Source organism: Pseudonaja textilis, chromosome 3, assembly GCF_049901715.1.
Source record: "Pseudonaja textilis isolate UNSWEBS1 chromosome 3, rPseTex1.2, whole genome shotgun sequence".
NCBI lineage: Eukaryota > Metazoa > Chordata > Lepidosauria > Squamata > Elapidae > Pseudonaja > Pseudonaja textilis.
The window spans coordinates 189533770-189551755 of record NC_141992.1 but is presented as its reverse complement, the minus strand read 5'-3'; the positions used below and the strand labels follow the sequence as shown (position 1 = coordinate 189551755).

At 38.8% G+C, this 17986-nt stretch overlaps 1 protein-coding gene across 4 annotated transcripts in view; it reads left to right on the top strand.

The window, feature by feature from the left end:
* The window catches only part of ASAP1 (ArfGAP with SH3 domain, ankyrin repeat and PH domain 1), a 184288-nt gene that overhangs the window by 103231 nt on the left and 63071 nt on the right, over positions 1-17986 (top strand). For all 4 annotated transcript variants that reach the window (XM_026703670.2, XM_026703668.2, XM_087931709.1 and 1 more), the window contains 5 exons: positions 5407-5552; positions 12593-12667; positions 12992-13041; positions 14022-14151; positions 17279-17364. In XM_026703670.2, coding sequence (XP_026559455.2) covers positions 5407-5552; positions 12593-12667; positions 12992-13041; positions 14022-14151; positions 17279-17364 — 487 coding nt within the window. The remainder of the gene's footprint in view (positions 1-5406; positions 5553-12592; positions 12668-12991; positions 13042-14021; positions 14152-17278; positions 17365-17986) is intronic.

The following is a 17986-nucleotide window of genomic DNA, read 5'->3' as shown; positions in this document are numbered from 1 at the left end:
TCTCCTCCTCAGCTGGCCATTACTCCCTTTCCCGAAGGCAGTTGTAGTGGTGGTCAGAAATGGACACCACAAAGGAGAACTGGACCGGAAAAGAATGTTCAGGAGGAAGATAAGAAGTGAAAGTTTTGGCTGACTGGGTTAAATTGTAAAAGCAACAACTAAGGTACCCTGGTATTTAAACTTACAAAAAATAACATTGCTCCCAAAGAAGAGTCGGAAGCAGCGAAGGAAAGTGAACAGGAAAAGGTTTGGCTTTTTTCCCCCTTCTCTCTCCTTCCCTATATTGACAACTAAGAGACTTAAATAAGAAATCGGAAAAATTCGCTTTGACATCAATAGGCAATTAAGCTGAAAATAAAACAAAATGCCAAAGGGATAATAAAAATTTCTGGACATTAAAAATTTTCTTTTTCATAAGCAGGAAGGGAGAGAAAAAGAATAAGGGCAGGATCTGGAAGAGGGAGGAGACTGCCTGGAATTTAAAAAAATCTACAGTAAAACTTCAACAAGACTTCTAAAAGATACATTTTAACTGAAACTTTGCAACTAAATAGTAACCACAAGAAGAAGAAAAAAGAGCAAAAAAGAAACAGCTTGGGTGTATTTGGATTATTTGGTGATTTTTGGTTATTATATTTGAATGACTAAAATCAATTGGGTGATTTTTTAAAAATTTATACAATGGCACCACTTCTGGATGAATTGAAAATGGAACTTAAAAAGTATAAAGAAGATGCACAAGAAGGGAAGGGTTCTTTTGGCTTCGTTTTTCAATTCTTAGAAATGGAGATTTGGAACTATGAGAAACAACAAGAAAAGACTGGAAAACAAGAAGACTGGGACAAAGAAGAAGCCATCTTTAATGAACAAGCAATTTTATGTAGGGAGGAAAAAGCAAAGGGAGGAAAGAGAATGGAGAATTTAAGACTTAAAAAAACACCCAAAGAAAAGAAAAATAATTCGAAAAATAAGTATAATACTGGAAAGCAACAGAAAAGGGGAATACAGAAGAGAAATAGAGGTAGAGAGACAAGGGGGTAAAAAGGGGAGAGAGAAGAAGAGAGGGAAGAAGGAAAGGAAAAGAAGTTACAAAGGACGGGGCAAGATATAGAGAAACAGGATCTATTTAGAGATAATGGGTGAAAATCTAACTGAAAAAGGGATTCTGTAAAGGAACATAAGATTGTATTGTTATATTAGTAATAGAAATAACTTTAGAAAATTGGAAACAACCTATGATTCAAATGAGGGATAAAATAGTGTAATTTAGTGAAATGTTTGTGAATAAAATAAGTGAAATAAAATAAATGAGAAAATTGAATTAGGAAGGAACGGGAACATTTTAATTAGTTAATGTTTTATAAAATATAAGTGAAGAGGGGGGGAATTAACTCTGGAAAGCTTATAATTGTTCCTATAGAAGTATGATATTTAATTGAAAAGTAATGTTAAAGATGTTAAGACTTTAATGAATATTAATATTAATGATAGAATTGAATTGGAATGGAATGTTGTTTTAATTATACACATTTATAATTTTTTCTTTTTTTAAGAATACAGTGTGTATTTTAAGAATGTACCAAGCAGAATCCGAATGGAAGTTATGTATTATGTGTTACAACTTTAGGGAAAAGATATAAAGGCGTCATACTCCAATCAGTAACTACAGGGGAAATTTTGTTTAATGAGAAAGGATAATGGATATTTGAAACAGGACAGACAAAAAATATAAATACAATGATTTGAATTGAGATGAGATAATTAAAATAAAATTGAGAAAGTTAAAAGAGGGGAGAAGCTATGCAGAAAATGTAAAACAGTAATAAGATATGGAATAGAACATAAAAATGAACATGAACCTGAATTTGTGTCTGTACGAAGAAATGCAACCCGGGATTACGCTACTTTCAAAAAAGATGTTTTATTTGCATTTTTTTTTCTCTTTGTGAAAACTCAAATAAAATTTATGAAAAAAAAGAAAGAAAAGAAACGTGCTTGCATTTTTCGTAGGTGAAAAAGAAAAAAAATCTTAAGAGTTGTTGTCAGTCAGATACCTTAAATACTGGAATAGTGGTAACCGGGCCTTGATATGCTGATTCTGTAAACTGCTTATAGAGGGTTATAAAGCACCTGTTACGTATCTGTTCAGAGCCTTTAATGAACAAGTTCAGTTATATTCCCAGAAATAAATACGTTGTTGGAAGGTATTGTATTGCTTTGCATCCTGGCAACTTTAAAAAAGAACAAAAACCAAATTAAACCAGATGAGGCAGAACAAGTGACAGACAACAAGAGAGATTTGGAACTTGGCTGAGCGGCCAAAATAAGCATCTAAATTTATTAGAGGAAAGTATCAAAGACAGATATAAAGATAATATAACCGCCAGTACTCACATTGTTTATTTATTTGTATCCCACCTTCATTATTTTTACAAATAACTCAAGGCGGTGACTATATTGAACACATCTTCCTTCTTGTATTTTATCCACAACCACAACCTTGTGAAGTAGGTTGGGCTGAGAGAGAGGGATTGGCCCAAGGTAACCCAGCTGATTTGCATGACTAATTTGGGACCAAAACTCACTGTCTCACTTGATTGACACAAAGTCACCCAGATGGCTTTCCTGGCTAAGGTGGGACTAGAACTCACAGTCTCCTGGTGATTGATTCAAAGTCACTCAGCTGGCTTTCATACTTAAGGTGGGACTAGAACTCACAGTCTCCTGGTGATTGACTCAAAGTCACCCAGCTGGCTTTCATGGCTCAGGTGAGACTAGAACTCACGGTCTCTCGCTGTCTAGCCTGATGCCTGAATTAGAGACGAAAGTGGACTAGGACTAGCTCTTATTTATTTAATTCGTTTAATGTAAATGGTCTTACAAGAAGACCAGTTGCCAAGTACCCAAAATGTGATCATGTGACCACAGGGGTATGTGTGGCAATCGTAACTTTGATATTAGGTTGTAAGTAAGTTTTGGGAGGTCCGCTATAACTTTAAACTGTCACTAAGCAACCAGTCATATGTTGAAGACTGCATGTATACCTCTGCCATTCAGAGTTGTTTTCTGGTAAATGGGCAGTATGTATGTTAACAGACAGACAAATACTTTGTAATTCAGGCTTAATATTGAATCTTGAGATTGAATAAATTTTGTCTTTGAGTTCTTTCTACAGTTTCTGAAATGTAAGAATTTGTATTCTGTGCAGCCATTCTTGGTCCCTTTTGAAGCATGCATAATATATATATATATTAATTAGAGACAGACAGACAGACAGACAGAATATGTTGGCCAGGAATTTCTACAGCTGGACCAATAAAATATTTCTTCTTTGGGTCCCTGTCTTTTATCTCGCCTCTCATGGCTGTGATACAGTTATTTAGCATTACTAATATATTCAATACTAATAGTAAGAAATACTTGAGTATCATGTCGAATACAGCTGTTGTAAGATGGTGACAGAGCAGAAGAGATTTTTAATTAGCCTTTAGTTTGTTCGTTGTGATTCATAGCCTTTATTTATGCCATGCCCTTGGTTACTCAACCACAGTCAAGGAGACCAAAGATCTTCAGTGAATAATTTGTTACTGACTCAATGTAGAAAACTTTTGTTTTGTTTTAGGAATCATTATTTTCTTTTGGGTTGTTTTTTCCAATTTCATCCCTAATTCTTTTGTTGGACATTACTGCTTTTCTTTCTTTCTTTAATTAAAATGATATTAAAGCATGTCTTAATGATTGAACCAATGAACTTTAGTCCATTCACACTCTTCTTCTTCTTCTTCTTCTTCTTCTTCTTCTTCTTCTTCTTCTTCTTCTTCTTCTTCTTCTTCTTCTTCTTCTTCTTCTTCTTCTTCTTCTTCTTCTTCCCTTCTTTCCTTCTTTCTTTCCTTCTCCCTTCTTCTTTCTTCATCTGCCATATCTGGACATTGACAATCATGTTGGCAATCCTATTTTTATCAACAACCACATGAAAATGTACTGCTGAGTTTTGTCCAAACTTAGATTTTGAAGCCATGATGTTCTTCTTCTGCCTGGACCTATCATTATGATAACAAATTATGATAACAATTGAGCCCAAAATTTCTGCTGCTAAGCAAAACATTTGTTAAGTGAATTTTGCCCTATTTTCTGACTTTTCTTGCTACCGTTGTTAAGTGAATCACTGCACTTGTGAAATTAGTAACCTGGGTGGTAAGTGAATCTGGCTTCCCCATTGACTTTGCTTGTTGGAAGCCACAAAAGATGATCACCTGACCCTGGGGCACTGCAACCGTTGTAAATATGAGTCGCCTAAGCATCTGAATTTTGATCACATGACCATGGGGATGGTGCAACGGTCGTGAGTGTGAAAAACAGCCGTAAGTCCCTTTTTTCCGTGCCATTGTAACTTCAAATGGTCACAAAATGAACTGTTGTAAGTTGAGGATTACCTATATATGCTACCACAAGACATTACTGGAATGATGATGTGTTATTGATGCTGAATTTTTATTTCTAAGTCATTCTTCAGATTCTTTTTTTAATAGTCTCAACGTCGACTCTTTGTAGGAAACCAAAACATTATTAAGATAATTTCTCCCTAAAAGACCAATATTGTTACTGCAATTAGCATTGTTAGCATTAGAGAAGAGTCCCCCAAACTTTCTGGGTTCGCGGTCCGGAGTGGGGGAAGTGAAGAAAGAAGGGATGGTTTTATGGGAACTTCAGATGCATGCATGTGCATGCGTGCAAACACCCATTGCTCATGTGGGTGGGACCACGAGTGTCTGCATGAGTTGGGCCCACTAGCACCCATGATTCTTGCATGAGTGGGCATGTCCGCATGCGTGCTCTGGCCAGCTACTCACATGGCCTGGTGGCCAACACGTTGGGGACCTTTGCATTAGAGTACCCCATGCTATATATGTTCAGTTTGGAGCAAAGACTTTGGTCTCTTCCCATGTGATATTTAAGGTCTTTAAATCATCTATGAACGTTCTTCATCATGTATTTCAAGGGCATCCTATTGGTCGTTTGGCATCATTGTCTCATTGCCATCTTGGGTATTCAATTATTCTCCACATGGAGTTTATGACCTGCAAGTTGGAATCTTCTGCATGTGAGAATGTTACGTAATTTGCAGGAGGAACTCTTTTGGAGCACTTCATTAGTAACATGATCAAAATAGCGAATCTTTAGGATTCCATGAAGGCATCTTTATTGGAAGACGTTGGGTCTCTTGTTAATACTTGCTGACGCCTCCCAGGATTCACTGGCATAAATAGCTAAAAATAGCTAACTTAAATAACATAACTTTTAATATCTTTGAAATGAACAAATGGCCAATTTTAGCATTGTTCTTGTTATTTCTCGTTATTTTGTCTTCTTATAAAGTGGAATTAAATGAACATTTTTCTCTTTCAGAACATATCCAAAATGAAGAAAGCTATGCACAAGTGCTAGATAAATTTGGAAGTAATTTCTTAAGTAGAGATAATCCAGATCTGGGAACTGCTTTTGTAAAGTTTTCCACACTAACTAAGGAATTGTCAACGTTGCTTAAAAATCTGGTAAGACACTTGTAATCTTTTTGTCCTCTAAAACATTTACAGTTATCATTATATAAGGGTTGTTATATAAGTTGTATAAATGTAGGTTATATTGTTATATAAGTATTGATTGTAATAAACAACCGAACCTTTTACATTTCTGGAGAGAGCATTATATTTTAAATCCAGTTTGATGCAGCTATGGAAAAAAGCATTAGGTTTATTGAGTACTAATGCAATGTTTTAAAGCACCTGGTTTAGCTTTGTGAATGACAGAAGCTATTCAGTCTATGCAGTCATTTGGAAGCATTCACCCTAAATTTGGATTTTAAAATTAACTATCTTGTCTGGTTTTTGCAGTGGATAATTCTGGAGAAACGGTTGAAATGATTTTAAGTGAATGCATTTTTCTTCTTCAGTCTCCTCCCGTTCAGTACATTTAATAAATCTATTCAGTATTAAAATAATAAGTTTTCCATTCCTCAGAACAGAAAGCTGTAAAGCTATAAATATTGTATTTATTGTCTAAATATATATAGGAATTATTACTGCAAGGTGCACCATTCAAGTAAGCTTTGAGTGATACAATAGCAATAGTTTATTTCCTTTATATTGCTTCACGGTGCTTTAACAGGTCCTCTCTAAGCTGTTTACAGAATCAGCAACAATCTGGATCCTCATTTTACCAACTTTAGAAGGATGGAAGGCTGAGTCAACCTTGAGACGGTCAGGATTGAACTCCTGGCTGTGAGCAGAGTCAGCCTGCAATACTGCATTCTAACTACTGCGCCACTATGGCCCACCATAATATACAAACAGTAGAATGTATGTAATATCAGATCCAACATATAATCATAATTTGGACTTATGCCCTCCATCCTTCTCTTTCTGTTCTTTTATGCTCTATTCTTTACTTCTCCCTTGTGAATTCTAGTTTGGAAAGTTAGTATCTTGGATGTGCTGTCAACTTACAGCTGCCATAAACTGGGAAGTAATTAAGAAGTGACTAAGGTTCAATATGGAAGCATACAATAGAAAACCTATTCCTGTAAATGAATTATATTTAATTTGGGGTGTGCCTTCAAGTCAGTATAGACATTGGTGACTTCTTGGACAAGCTTAGGCAGTTTTTATAGTAATATTTTTAGGAATCGGTGTTCCCCTTTTCTTCTTTCTAGGGCTAAAAATAAGTGACTGGTCCAAAGTCATCTAAGTTGGCTTTGTGTTTAAGGTGGGACTGGAACTTACAGTATCCTGGGGTCTAGTCTCTAACCACAATACCATACTGGCTCTTCTTCCTCTCTAACAGCAAATATGTAGTATTTGTTATATTCTAAATGTTATATTTGAATTTGTTCCATTAATCTCCAAACTTGACAACTTTAAGACTTGTGGACTTCAACTTTCAAAATTCTCCAGCCTGCGTGAGGAATTCTGGGAGTTGAAATCCACAAGTGTTAAAGTTGCCAAGTTTGGAGAGCCCCAGTGTAAAGCGAAATTCCAAGCAATTGTTTCTGTGGAGTCCTTGGTGCTCTCTGAGCTTGCAAATGTTTCATTACTCATCAAGCTAACATCATCAGTGTTATTGAGTGTGGAGTTTGCTTCCTGTTAATATACAGGAGCTTGGTCTAGAAGTGTTGGTGGTGGTTATTAGGGATACACCCTAGACAGGATCTGCAGGGCAGTCAGGCAGGCAGGCAGAATATGTGAGATATAGTTTTTTGTAGCTTACACTCAGTAAACAGAGGCACAGTGCTAATTAAATAGTTTTATTCCAGCAAGAGTTAAAGCATAGTCAAAACAGTCCATATATCATTCACTAGTCAGTCTGTCCAGGGATTATTCAGTTGCAAATTCCAGTGTCGAAAAAGAGAGGTCAGTACACTTACAAATATCAGTCCGGTGATATATCTCCTCGCAGTAGAGAGATATGAATAACTCAAAAACTCCTCTCTTCCTTCAGCAACTCTTCAGTAGGGGAAGGACGCAGCTAACAAACCATCAACGTAATCCAATCCAGTAATTGTCAGTAATTGCCAGCAAACCGTCAGGGAAATCGTCAGCAATCAATCAGGTTGTCTTGCCCCCTCTTATGGTGGTTTCACACCACACCCAAAATTACATGCTTTGCATTTAAAGTGACACACACTTAAACTAACAATCATAGCTTATATATATTATTTTACCCAAACTTCGTTAGGTGACCTATGTTATACCTAACAGTGGTGTGCCCTTTTTTTTGTTAGTTTCTTGATTAGGCTATTGCTTTCTCCTTGATTGGTTGGCTGATATTAATCCCTACATTTCTAGGTCTTGGTTTCAGGAAAAGATGTGTTTCTGGTCTTTTTGTTGCCTTCTTAGCTTTCTTATTGCCTCTTTTGAATGTCATGTAAATGTGGTTTATCTCTATGGGTCTGTAGATGGCTGGTTTGTCTGAATGCAAAGCTTCCAGGAATCCTCTAGCATTTTGGGGTTTAGCTTAGTCTAGGCCCATCATAGCGAACCTATGGCACGTGTGCCACAGGTGGCACGCAGAGCCATTTGTGTGGGCACACGAGCCCCAACCAAACTTACCTGCACTGCGCATGCGCGTACCTCCCAGCTGATTTTTGGCCTGTTTTGAGTTCTTTTTTGGACTCCCAGAGGCTCAAGGGAAGCCTCTGCAATGGGCCTATTTATCGGCTTCCAAAGGCTGCAGAGGCTTCCCTCGAGCCTCTGGGAGGCCGAAAAAGGCCTCAAATGGGCCAAAAATCAGCTGGGAGGTAAGCGCATGCGCAGTGCAGGTAAGGGAGCAGCGGGGGGATCGCACATACATGCACAGGAGGTGGGGGCACGCACATTGCCTTCTGGGTGCTGGCATGCGAGCACGAGCGCACACACAATTTTCGGCTCAGGAGCCCAAAAAGGTTAGCCACCGCTGGTCTAGGCTGTCACAGCTTCCTAGTTGAAGCTATGGTTGAATCTCTCCAAAGCTGTTTTTGGAAAGTAACCTCAATTATTCTGTCAAATCCATCAGCAACAACTTCCAAAGAGGGTCAGTCTGACAAAAGCAGCATTGCACCCTGTAACGCAAGCACCACTCATTCTAATGGAATGTGTGGATGACTTTGGGGAACAAGAGGAAGAGGTACTGCCTAGGAGACAATCAGATAAAAGAGACAAAGAGCCCTCAGTGGCTTAAAAGTCAGAGAAAGCAACTAAGGGAAGACCTCTCCTAATGCGTCCTGCAATTAAAGGCGGCATCAGGAAGTTTGCACCTTCAGACTTGCAAGATTCTGTTAATATAGTCTTACAGTAAAGTAAAATTAGTTCACTTGTGTTTCCTGTCTGGTTTACCTGGGAGCAGTGACACCCATTTTCTTAATGAGTGTTTTGATGTTGCGCATACATGCAGAAGAGGCAGCCTTTTGTTATTTTGAAGAAAGCAGCAGGAGCCTTGGACATTCATGACTATCAAATAAAGAATACCTCTTCTAGGCTCTTTATAACAAGATGACAGTATCTTGCACGAACATTAGCTAGCAACTATTGCTATGAACTACTATCACCTTTAGGTGAAGACCTTTGGAGCCTTCCAAAATTGCTCTTCTGGCCTTTACCCCAATCCCCTGGAGGTCTTTCCCTACTCTGAAATTTAGGTTTGGCATCGTAAATTCCCAAGGCGTCAAAAGTGTTGAACGTCAATACCCAGGAGCATTGAGTTCATGGAATATGAATATATAAATCTTCAACTTATATATTTAATGCCAATGTTTCAAGAACAATTCATTCCTCACTATTCCTCCAAAGCAATGCAGGTAGTCCTCTATTTACACTTATTCCTTTAGTGAATGTTCAAAGTTACAACAACACTGTTCTGTCCTAGGCTTCCCCAAAAAGCACTAAGCAGACTCTTTCTCCCAATCGAACACCTTTTATTAAACGGATGTGAATTTCTTGCATTCATATTCAGCCAACGGCCTGGCAAACAGTCTTTCAAGGGTATAATTAGGAGCTCAAACCTTATCGATCTTGGAAAGCTGCCCGGTAAATATTTCCAAATGCAGTGCTGACAAGGAAGGGCTAAGCACAGAGTCTCTAGGATGTATTGTTTCCTGCAAAATCCCCCTCCCCTTTTGCTCCTCTTTTAATCCTGATGGGAGGGGCCGTTCATCGTCCACCTGTGGCCTTACTTACAACCCTGGGTTCATAATTGTTCTTTCCTGTTGGCAGCTCTGCGCATGCGCAGGCTGGGAACCGGTTCCAGAAGCTCCCCCGCCTCACTGCTATCCGAGCCTGAAGGCTGCTGATGCCAGCCTGCCCTGGCCCCCATCTCTGCCTCTGATGCAGAGCCCTCATCCAATTCTTCCTCAGTCTCCAGGACTGGCCCAGATTCCTCCCCAACCTCCTCATTGCTCGACTCCGCTGCCTGCTTCACCAGCTGCTGGTGGGCCACAACAAACACAGAAAAAAGCAACTTACAACGGATCCTCACACTTGTCAGAGCATTTCCCAGGGTCACGTGATCACAGTTTGGGCCCTTGGCAACTGGCATGTACTTACAAACAGTTGCAGTATCTTGAAGTCACGTGATCGTTCTTTGCGGCCTTCTCAATCAGCTTCCGACAAGCAAAATCAGTGAAGAAAGCTGTTTAATTTGGCCTATCGTCTCCCGGTCTTTTGGATAAATCATTTTTATAAGATGTACAGGAAATCTGCTGATAGATGAGAAATGCAGAAACATTTCACACTGGTTCCCGGGGATGGGATTTCATAGATAGGCAGTCCTCGACTTGACAATTGAGCCCAACATTTCTGTATCTCAGTGAGACGTCTATTAAGTGAGATTTGCCCCATTTTACGACCTTCCTTGCCACGGTGGTTAAGTGAAACACTGAAGTTGTTGTGTTAGTAACCCAATTGTTAAGCGAATCTGGCTTCCCCATTCACTTTCCTGGTCGGAAGGTCACAAAAGGGGATCCCATGACCCCCAGGACATTGCAACTGTCATAAATAGGAGTCACTTGCATCTGAATTTTGATTAGATGACAACGAGGATGCTGCAAAGATCTTAACTGTGAAAAACGGTCATTTTTTTCAGTGCATATCTGTTAGACTTATAAACCACTTCATAATGCTTTACAGCCCTCTCTAAGCGGTTTACAGAGTCAGCATATTTTCCTCAATTTGGGGTCCTCATTTTACCCACTTCAGAAGAATAGAAGGCTGAGTCCACCTTGAGCTTGTTGAGATTCGAACTGCCAAATTTCAGGCACCCGACAGTGAGCAGAAGTAGCCTGCAGTTCTGCGTTCTAACCACTGCGCCACCGAGGCTCATAACTTTGAATGGTCCCTAACTGAACTGTAGTAAGTCGAGGACTACCTGTATATAACTCTTTCTTCCACCTGGGAAACCTGAAGTTTTGTAGATCTCGTGCTGGCTGTGGAATTCTGGGAGCTGAAGTCCAGCCCATCCTGTTCTTTCCCTCGTGTCTCAAAATTGCATCGGTTGGCCATCGTCCCTCAGAAAGGTTCACAATTTGACTCGAGTCTCAGCGTTCAAAGAACTTTACTTTCCTTTCTTTACAAAAGGCAAAAACCTGGGGAACCCAGAGTGGGACGGAGCCCATCGAATGGGCTTATTTGATTGATGGCTACATACCAGGGGGAACGTTATTGTTTTTAAAGGTTTGCCTGTTGGGTTTTTATTTTCATAAGCAGCCCAGGGTTACAGGAGAGCGAGTGGGCGGCCATAGAAACCCTCTTTTAAAGAAATAAATAAATATTTCGACAGAAGGAACAGTTTGCCTGTTCTTCAAGATATTCTCCTCAGTTCTGTTTTAGTTTTGAACAACTGCATGAAAAGAAGGACCTCTTCTCCCTTCGAAAGCGCTGTGAAATTCAAAAGACTTCCAGCTGCTTTAAAGAAGTAAAATCTTTTGGGAAAGCTCAACTACGATCTTCAACAATGGTTGAACTGTGTTGGCTGAACGGGTTGCTCTTTATCTGAAAACACCTTCTTGAAATCCTTTTCTTCTTGTCATGAGTTGGTGTAGCTATATGTTAACTAGGATAAACCCTGTGCTGTGCAAAGTTTGGTCAACTGTCAATAAGTAAGGAATAAGTTAAATGTCTGCTTTAGAGTGTAAATGTGTCCTAGAAATGAGGTTAATTTGGTACAGGTACGACTACAATAGAGCCCACAATTTCCAATGCTTAAGGCAGCTTTTAAATAAGTTTTTCCTCATTTTACGACCTGTTTTGCCACCTCTTTTAAGGGGAATCACTGCAGTTGTTAAGTTAGCAAAAAGATTGTTAAGTAAATCTGGCTTCCCCACTGACTTCGCTCTTTGGTAGGTCACAAAATGGGATCACGTGACATTGCAGTGGTCATAAATAGGAACCAGTTGCCAAGCATCCGAATTTTGTTCTTGGGACCATGGGGATGCTGCAATAATGGTGAGAACAACAGTCATGCCTGTTGTAACTTCAAACAATCACTCAGTGAATGATTGTAATTTGAGGACTACCTGTACTTAATTGTTTTTTCAGGAAGCTGTGAGTTGGATCCTAGGTAGAAGCAGATATTTGTCTCGCTGGGCACACTGAGAATATATCTGCTGAACAACACTCTGCATTGGTGACAGGAAGGGCATCCGGCCATTAAAACACTGTGCTAGCTCTATTCAGTTGCCCAGACTTCACACTGCAAGGGATTATGGGGTCATTAAATGATGATGATGAATACTTCAGTGAAGAAAGATGAAGTCTTCAAATTGTAGTAACATGGTAGTTACATAAATCTAGCTTCCCCGTTGACGTTACCTGTCAGAAGATCGTAAAAGGTGGTCAAATGACCACAGGAGACTGCAACCATCATAAATAATGAGTCAATTTTGATTACATGACCCTGGAGATACTGTAACAGTTGTAAGTGTGGAAAATGGTCGTGTCACTTTTTTCAGTGCTGTTGTAGCTTCGAACCAGCACTAAATGAATGCTTTATAAGTTGAGGGTTACCTGTAGTTTACTTTTAAGTTCACTGTTTTTAAATACTGAATAATATTCCTTTTTCTCCCTAGCTGCAAGGGTTGAGCCATAATGTTATCTTCACCTTGGATTCTCTGTTGAAAGGAGATCTGAAAGGAATTAAAGGGGTAAGCCTACACATTTAATATGGGCTTTAATAACAGGTGGTGATTTCTGCGCTTTTGCTGTTATCTATCAATGTACCGGGGAGATTATCCCATTTGTATGAACTTCTGATTACATCTACTTGTAACTGCATACTTATCATTCCCATCAATCCATTTTTAAAAACAAAACAAAACTTGAGATATATGAGCTCTTAAAGATTCACCGGGGGAAAGATACTTAAAGCTTTTATGTCATTTTATAATCGTGGAATGATTCCTTCAGTGTGCACATTTAAACATAGCACTTCCATAAACTTATTTTAAGTTAATTTTCTCTCCCTTAAGGATCTGAAAAAGCCTTTTGATAAAGCCTGGAAGGATTATGAGACCAAATTGTAAGTATGGTTAACTTGGCTAAACAAACAATTGTGCTTAAAAGTCAAGAAGTTTATGGTACACAGCTTAGAGTCCCTCTTCAAGCAGGACGAGTGGGACGGAAATGTGAAAAATAAAATAAAGTAACCACCTGTCTTTCTATACAGGTAGTCCTCAACTTACGACCAGAATTGAGCCCAAAATTTAGGTGGCTAAAGTGAGACATTTGTTAAGTGAGTTTTGGCCCATTTTTTACGATCTTTCTTGCCACAGTGGTTAAGTAAATCTGGCTTCCCCACAGACTTAGCTTGTCATAAATATGAGTTGGTTGCCACACATCTGAATTTTGATCAGGTGACCGGGGGGGAACTGCCTTGGTTGTAAGAGTGAAAAATGGCTGTGAATCACTTTTTTAAGTGATGCTGTAATTTTGAAAGGTCACTAAGCAAGCAGTTGTAAGCCGAGGACTACCTGTACCTGAACTCTTTTCACATGTCTTATCACTTCATGGTTCATTGTATAAAAAAAATAAATATATATAACTCAGTCCCACTTAGGAATCTGTACCGTTACATCATGCAATCAGTGAATCATGTTACAATTTTTAAAAGCAATATGTAAATAAGGATTCAAAACATATTCCAATTCTTTTTTGGAACAGGATTGTTTCCAAAGTGAATTTCCTTATAATGCAGCGTAGATTGGAAAAAAAATCCTCAAATGCCAAGGTGCTATAAGAACTCAAATCGTTCTTGGCATGTTTATGTTGGATTTCTAAAATAACGGATTCCTCCTTCTGCTTTTTAGCACTTAGCAGCTTGCTCTTAAGGTGGAGAGCTATTTTGGTTTGGAATTTATTGTTTGGTGAAGTCTGATGAAATGGAAAAACACGAGAAATGTCATTGTTTCTATATTAGTGGACTCGGTTTGGGCCTGCTTGTGATTGTCAAGAAGTTTGACAGGTTTTGCCTTTGTGTGGGTTTGTTTTGCAATTTGACAGCACAAAAATTGAAAAGGAAAAAAGGGAACACGCCAAACAACATGGGATGATACGAACAGAGATCACTGGAGCTGAGATAGCAGAAGAAATGGAGAAAGAGAGAAGGCTGTTCCAACTCCAGATGTGTGAAGTAAGTCACGTTTTAAAATTTAAACGATTGAACATTAATAAAGGAGAATATCTGTAGCTCAGGGTTGACATGAGGGGTCCTTGGTGCTCTCTGAGCTTGCTTGTTTTCTTACAGACAGTTCATTACCCAAACTAGGTAACATCATCAGTGCTAAAACATCTGCAAGAAAACAAGTTCATAGAGCACCAAGGACCAGTCATGTTTAAATATTCTGTGATTAAACATTCTATAAATCTATTTATCCTGGCCACAATATATAAAACAACTTGAAATCTATGTTCTTGGTGCTATATAAACTTAGTTGTTTGCCTACAGATGTTTCATTACCAAACTAGGTAACATCATCAGGGCAAGTGAGTGTTTATATGTAGTAGCTTATTTGCCAGTTTTTGCAAGGTGTCATTTTATCCTTCCCGGTTCTTTGATTGGAGTATTGTTTTCTACCTGATCTTTTGTCTGGTATTAAGCCCTGCTTATCTGAATATTAGCTGCTGAAAATCTTCTAGTCTTTTTGTTTCCTTTCAAGGTTTTTAAATTGTCCGTTCTAAGTATTATGCAAATGTGGTATTTTGCTATGTGTCTTTTGATAGGTGATTTATTTGAATGCCAAGCTTATGGGAATTCCCTAACAAGTCTGGATTTGGCTTGGATGCTAGGATATGAATAGCTTCCCAGCTGAAACTGTGGTTGGGTCTGTCCATGTGCTGAGCAGGATAAGCTACTATTCATCAGCAGGCAGCAAACTCTTGCTTGCACTGAAGATGTTATTTAGTTGGGTATTGAAGTCGTCTGCAAGCAAACAGCCAAGCTCAGAAAGCCCTAAAAACAGACACAATTCAACCCCGAACTACACATACTTCTCCATTCTAACTCAAAATCTCTCCCCACCCCTTCCCAAATAGACAAGCACTTACCAATTTTGTATTAAATCCAACAACTGTTTTAGGGCTAATTCACAAAAAGGGGATAAAAGCTGTGTTTGAGCAAACTGTTGAATCTTTCTCTCAGCATTCCAAGTAGCGCATCCATTAAAGTCAGAACTCAGAGGCAGGTAGATTCCTCAAAGAACATGTTTATTGGACATATCATATCGGCACAGCTGGTGAAAACCATCTCTGAAAGTTTCCCGTGTTTGTGATATAATTAAAAGAGCAATTGTTTCCCTTCCCAAGTGTCACAAGTCACATTGTCCAATTAAGACATTTGGTGGGTTCCTGGGTCACTCCTTCCCTCCTCCCGATTTCCACCTGTTGGGATGACCTTGGTTCCCATGGGAGAGTTCTTTGTTTTGTCTGCAAGACAGTCTATCTGTTCCCCCCTCACTTCCCCCTCAGAATATGTAGCGACTATGAGGCAGCTAAAGATGGCTACAGCCAGGTTTGCTTCAGAGTTGACACTTTTATTGGAAGAACTTCATCCTAATTCCTTATAGTGGTGCAACAAAATGGCTGCTTCACCGCTTGTGCAAATATAGCCAAGATCAGGGGTCCCCAACTCCTGGTCTGTGGAATGGCACTAGGCCATGGCATGCCAGCAACCAGTCCATGCAAACAAGTGATGCCCCATCCGCGGGATGCAGGCAGCACACAAAACCACATGTCCCCTTCAGTCCGCAGAAAAACCTTTCTCTACAGAATTAATCCCTGATGGCAAAAGGCTGGGGGGCGCACTGGCCTTGATAAGTATTTATCAACCTCAGCAAATGTAAGATGTGTGGACTTCAACTCCCAGAATGCCCCAGCCAGCATTAACCTATGCAATTGTCCAGTGCTGGTCTGCAATAGAATCTAGATCAGGTGTGTCAAACTCATGACATATCGCAACTTTTTTCACCTTTGCTAAATTGGGGGAAGGCGTGGCCACTCCGTGACACATCCAGCTTGCAGGCCGTGAATTTGACAGCCCTGATCTAGTTCACGCCAACCCTAATTTTTTTGTTCAAGTTCATATGTTTCTTAGATGCAGCAAGATGATTATTGTGGGTTGTTCAGGGTAAAAAAAGATAATTTCATGTGTTGGACCCTTTAAGGAGGTATACGCCTAATAACACATGCAAAGTTTATAAAGAATTCTCATTTACTCTACTTTGCTCCATCTAACAGTAGTAATAAATCCAGATAGCACTTCCTAACTCTGACTTAAATAATGTTATGTGTGAAAAGAAGAGCCTTGGTTTTTTTTTCTCTTATAAAATTGTGGTTTGCTATTGGTTTATGAATTCTGGCTTTATAGAATTCAGAATTTCAGAATTGCAGTAAAATTAAACAAACCACAGATCATCTTGATCAGAGCTTTTAGCAGCATAAAATAGCATGCACTATTTTCTTGTTCATTCCCTATTCATTCTCTTTACCATTTCATGTGGATCTTCCCAATAATAATGCAAGATTTTGGACTAGAACTAAATGGGATTTTTATTTATGTGTGTCAGTTATCCCTACCACAATCCAAAGCTTGAGACTTGAGACTTTCAAGAAGAGATTGAACTGCCATTTGTCAGAAATGGTGTAGGGCCTCCTGCTTGGGTGGGAATTGGACTAGATGACCTACAAGGTCCCTTCCAACTCTGTTGATCTAATCTAATCAAAGCAATTGTAGCTGCTTTACAGATAATCAAAATATTAAAAAATTAAGGTGATGCTAGCATAATTTGTAAGCATCATTTATGATGAACTTGGAATTTGCTTATGATGTTGCGCCATATTGAAATACATGTAACCCCGAGAGTTTTCATGCCTCTAAATGTATTTAGTGCAGTGCCATACTTTAGAACGGTATTGCTGCTTTAAAGCATTTAATGTAAATTTAGACCTAGCTATTCGATGTCTAAAAACGCTAGTAATTGTATTAGGAAGGAAGAAATAACAAATGCATTAGACAACTTAGAAAGTACTATTCACCACAGTATTGGCTTAATGTAAAATATCCTTGCTATGTTTTACTGTTCTATATACAGCACGATTTTAATCACATATTAGCAGGGTGCCTTCAGATGCTAGCTGTAAACAACTTGCAAGATAATTGCTAAATTTGTTAAAATAGATTTCAAATAGAACCTTCCTTTGAATGCAGCTAGGCCCAAATGTATAATTATCTACTGAGCTTTGATTTTTCCCCTTCTCCATAGTATCTCATTAAGGTTAATGAAATCAAGACGAAAAAGGGTGTGGACCTTTTACAGAATCTTATTAAGTATTATCATGCACAATGCAAGTGAGTATATTTTTTTCAGCTCTTCATCTGCAGTGTTTTTTTTTTTTTTTAATTTAAAAGGCTTTTTCTCCTCAGGGATGACATCACCTGCTTGTATGGAAATGTCTTGATTTAAAAAAAAAATTTTTTTTTGAACACCCTTTGTTCAAAGTCACAGATATTGAATTCCTGTTGTTTTCTGCGTGGAAGGTTTGATTTGATTATCCTTTCACTGTCATATTAACTGGTTTGAAAAATGAGTCAAGGGGTGACATGATATAATCTGGAAAGAGAAGAAAAAGCTGCCTTGAATGCAAGAAATAATCCGCATCGAAGGAAATTTGCTATGGCCTGGCCTGTAGTTTGTTAAGGGAATCCTGCGCTCATTTGATGAATCTTGTTTCCCCTTGGACGTTGCTTGTCAGAAGGTTGAAAATGTGATCAACTGACCCAGGACACTGCAATAGCCATTAATAGATGCCAACTGCCTAAATTTTGATCACTTGACAATGGGGATGCTGCAGTGGTCATAAGTGTGAAAAACCGGTCATAAGTCACTACACCGAACAGTCACTAAACAAATGGTTGTAGATTGAGGACAGGCATTTGTCTGAAGTGGTGTAGGGTTTCCTGCCTAAGGCAG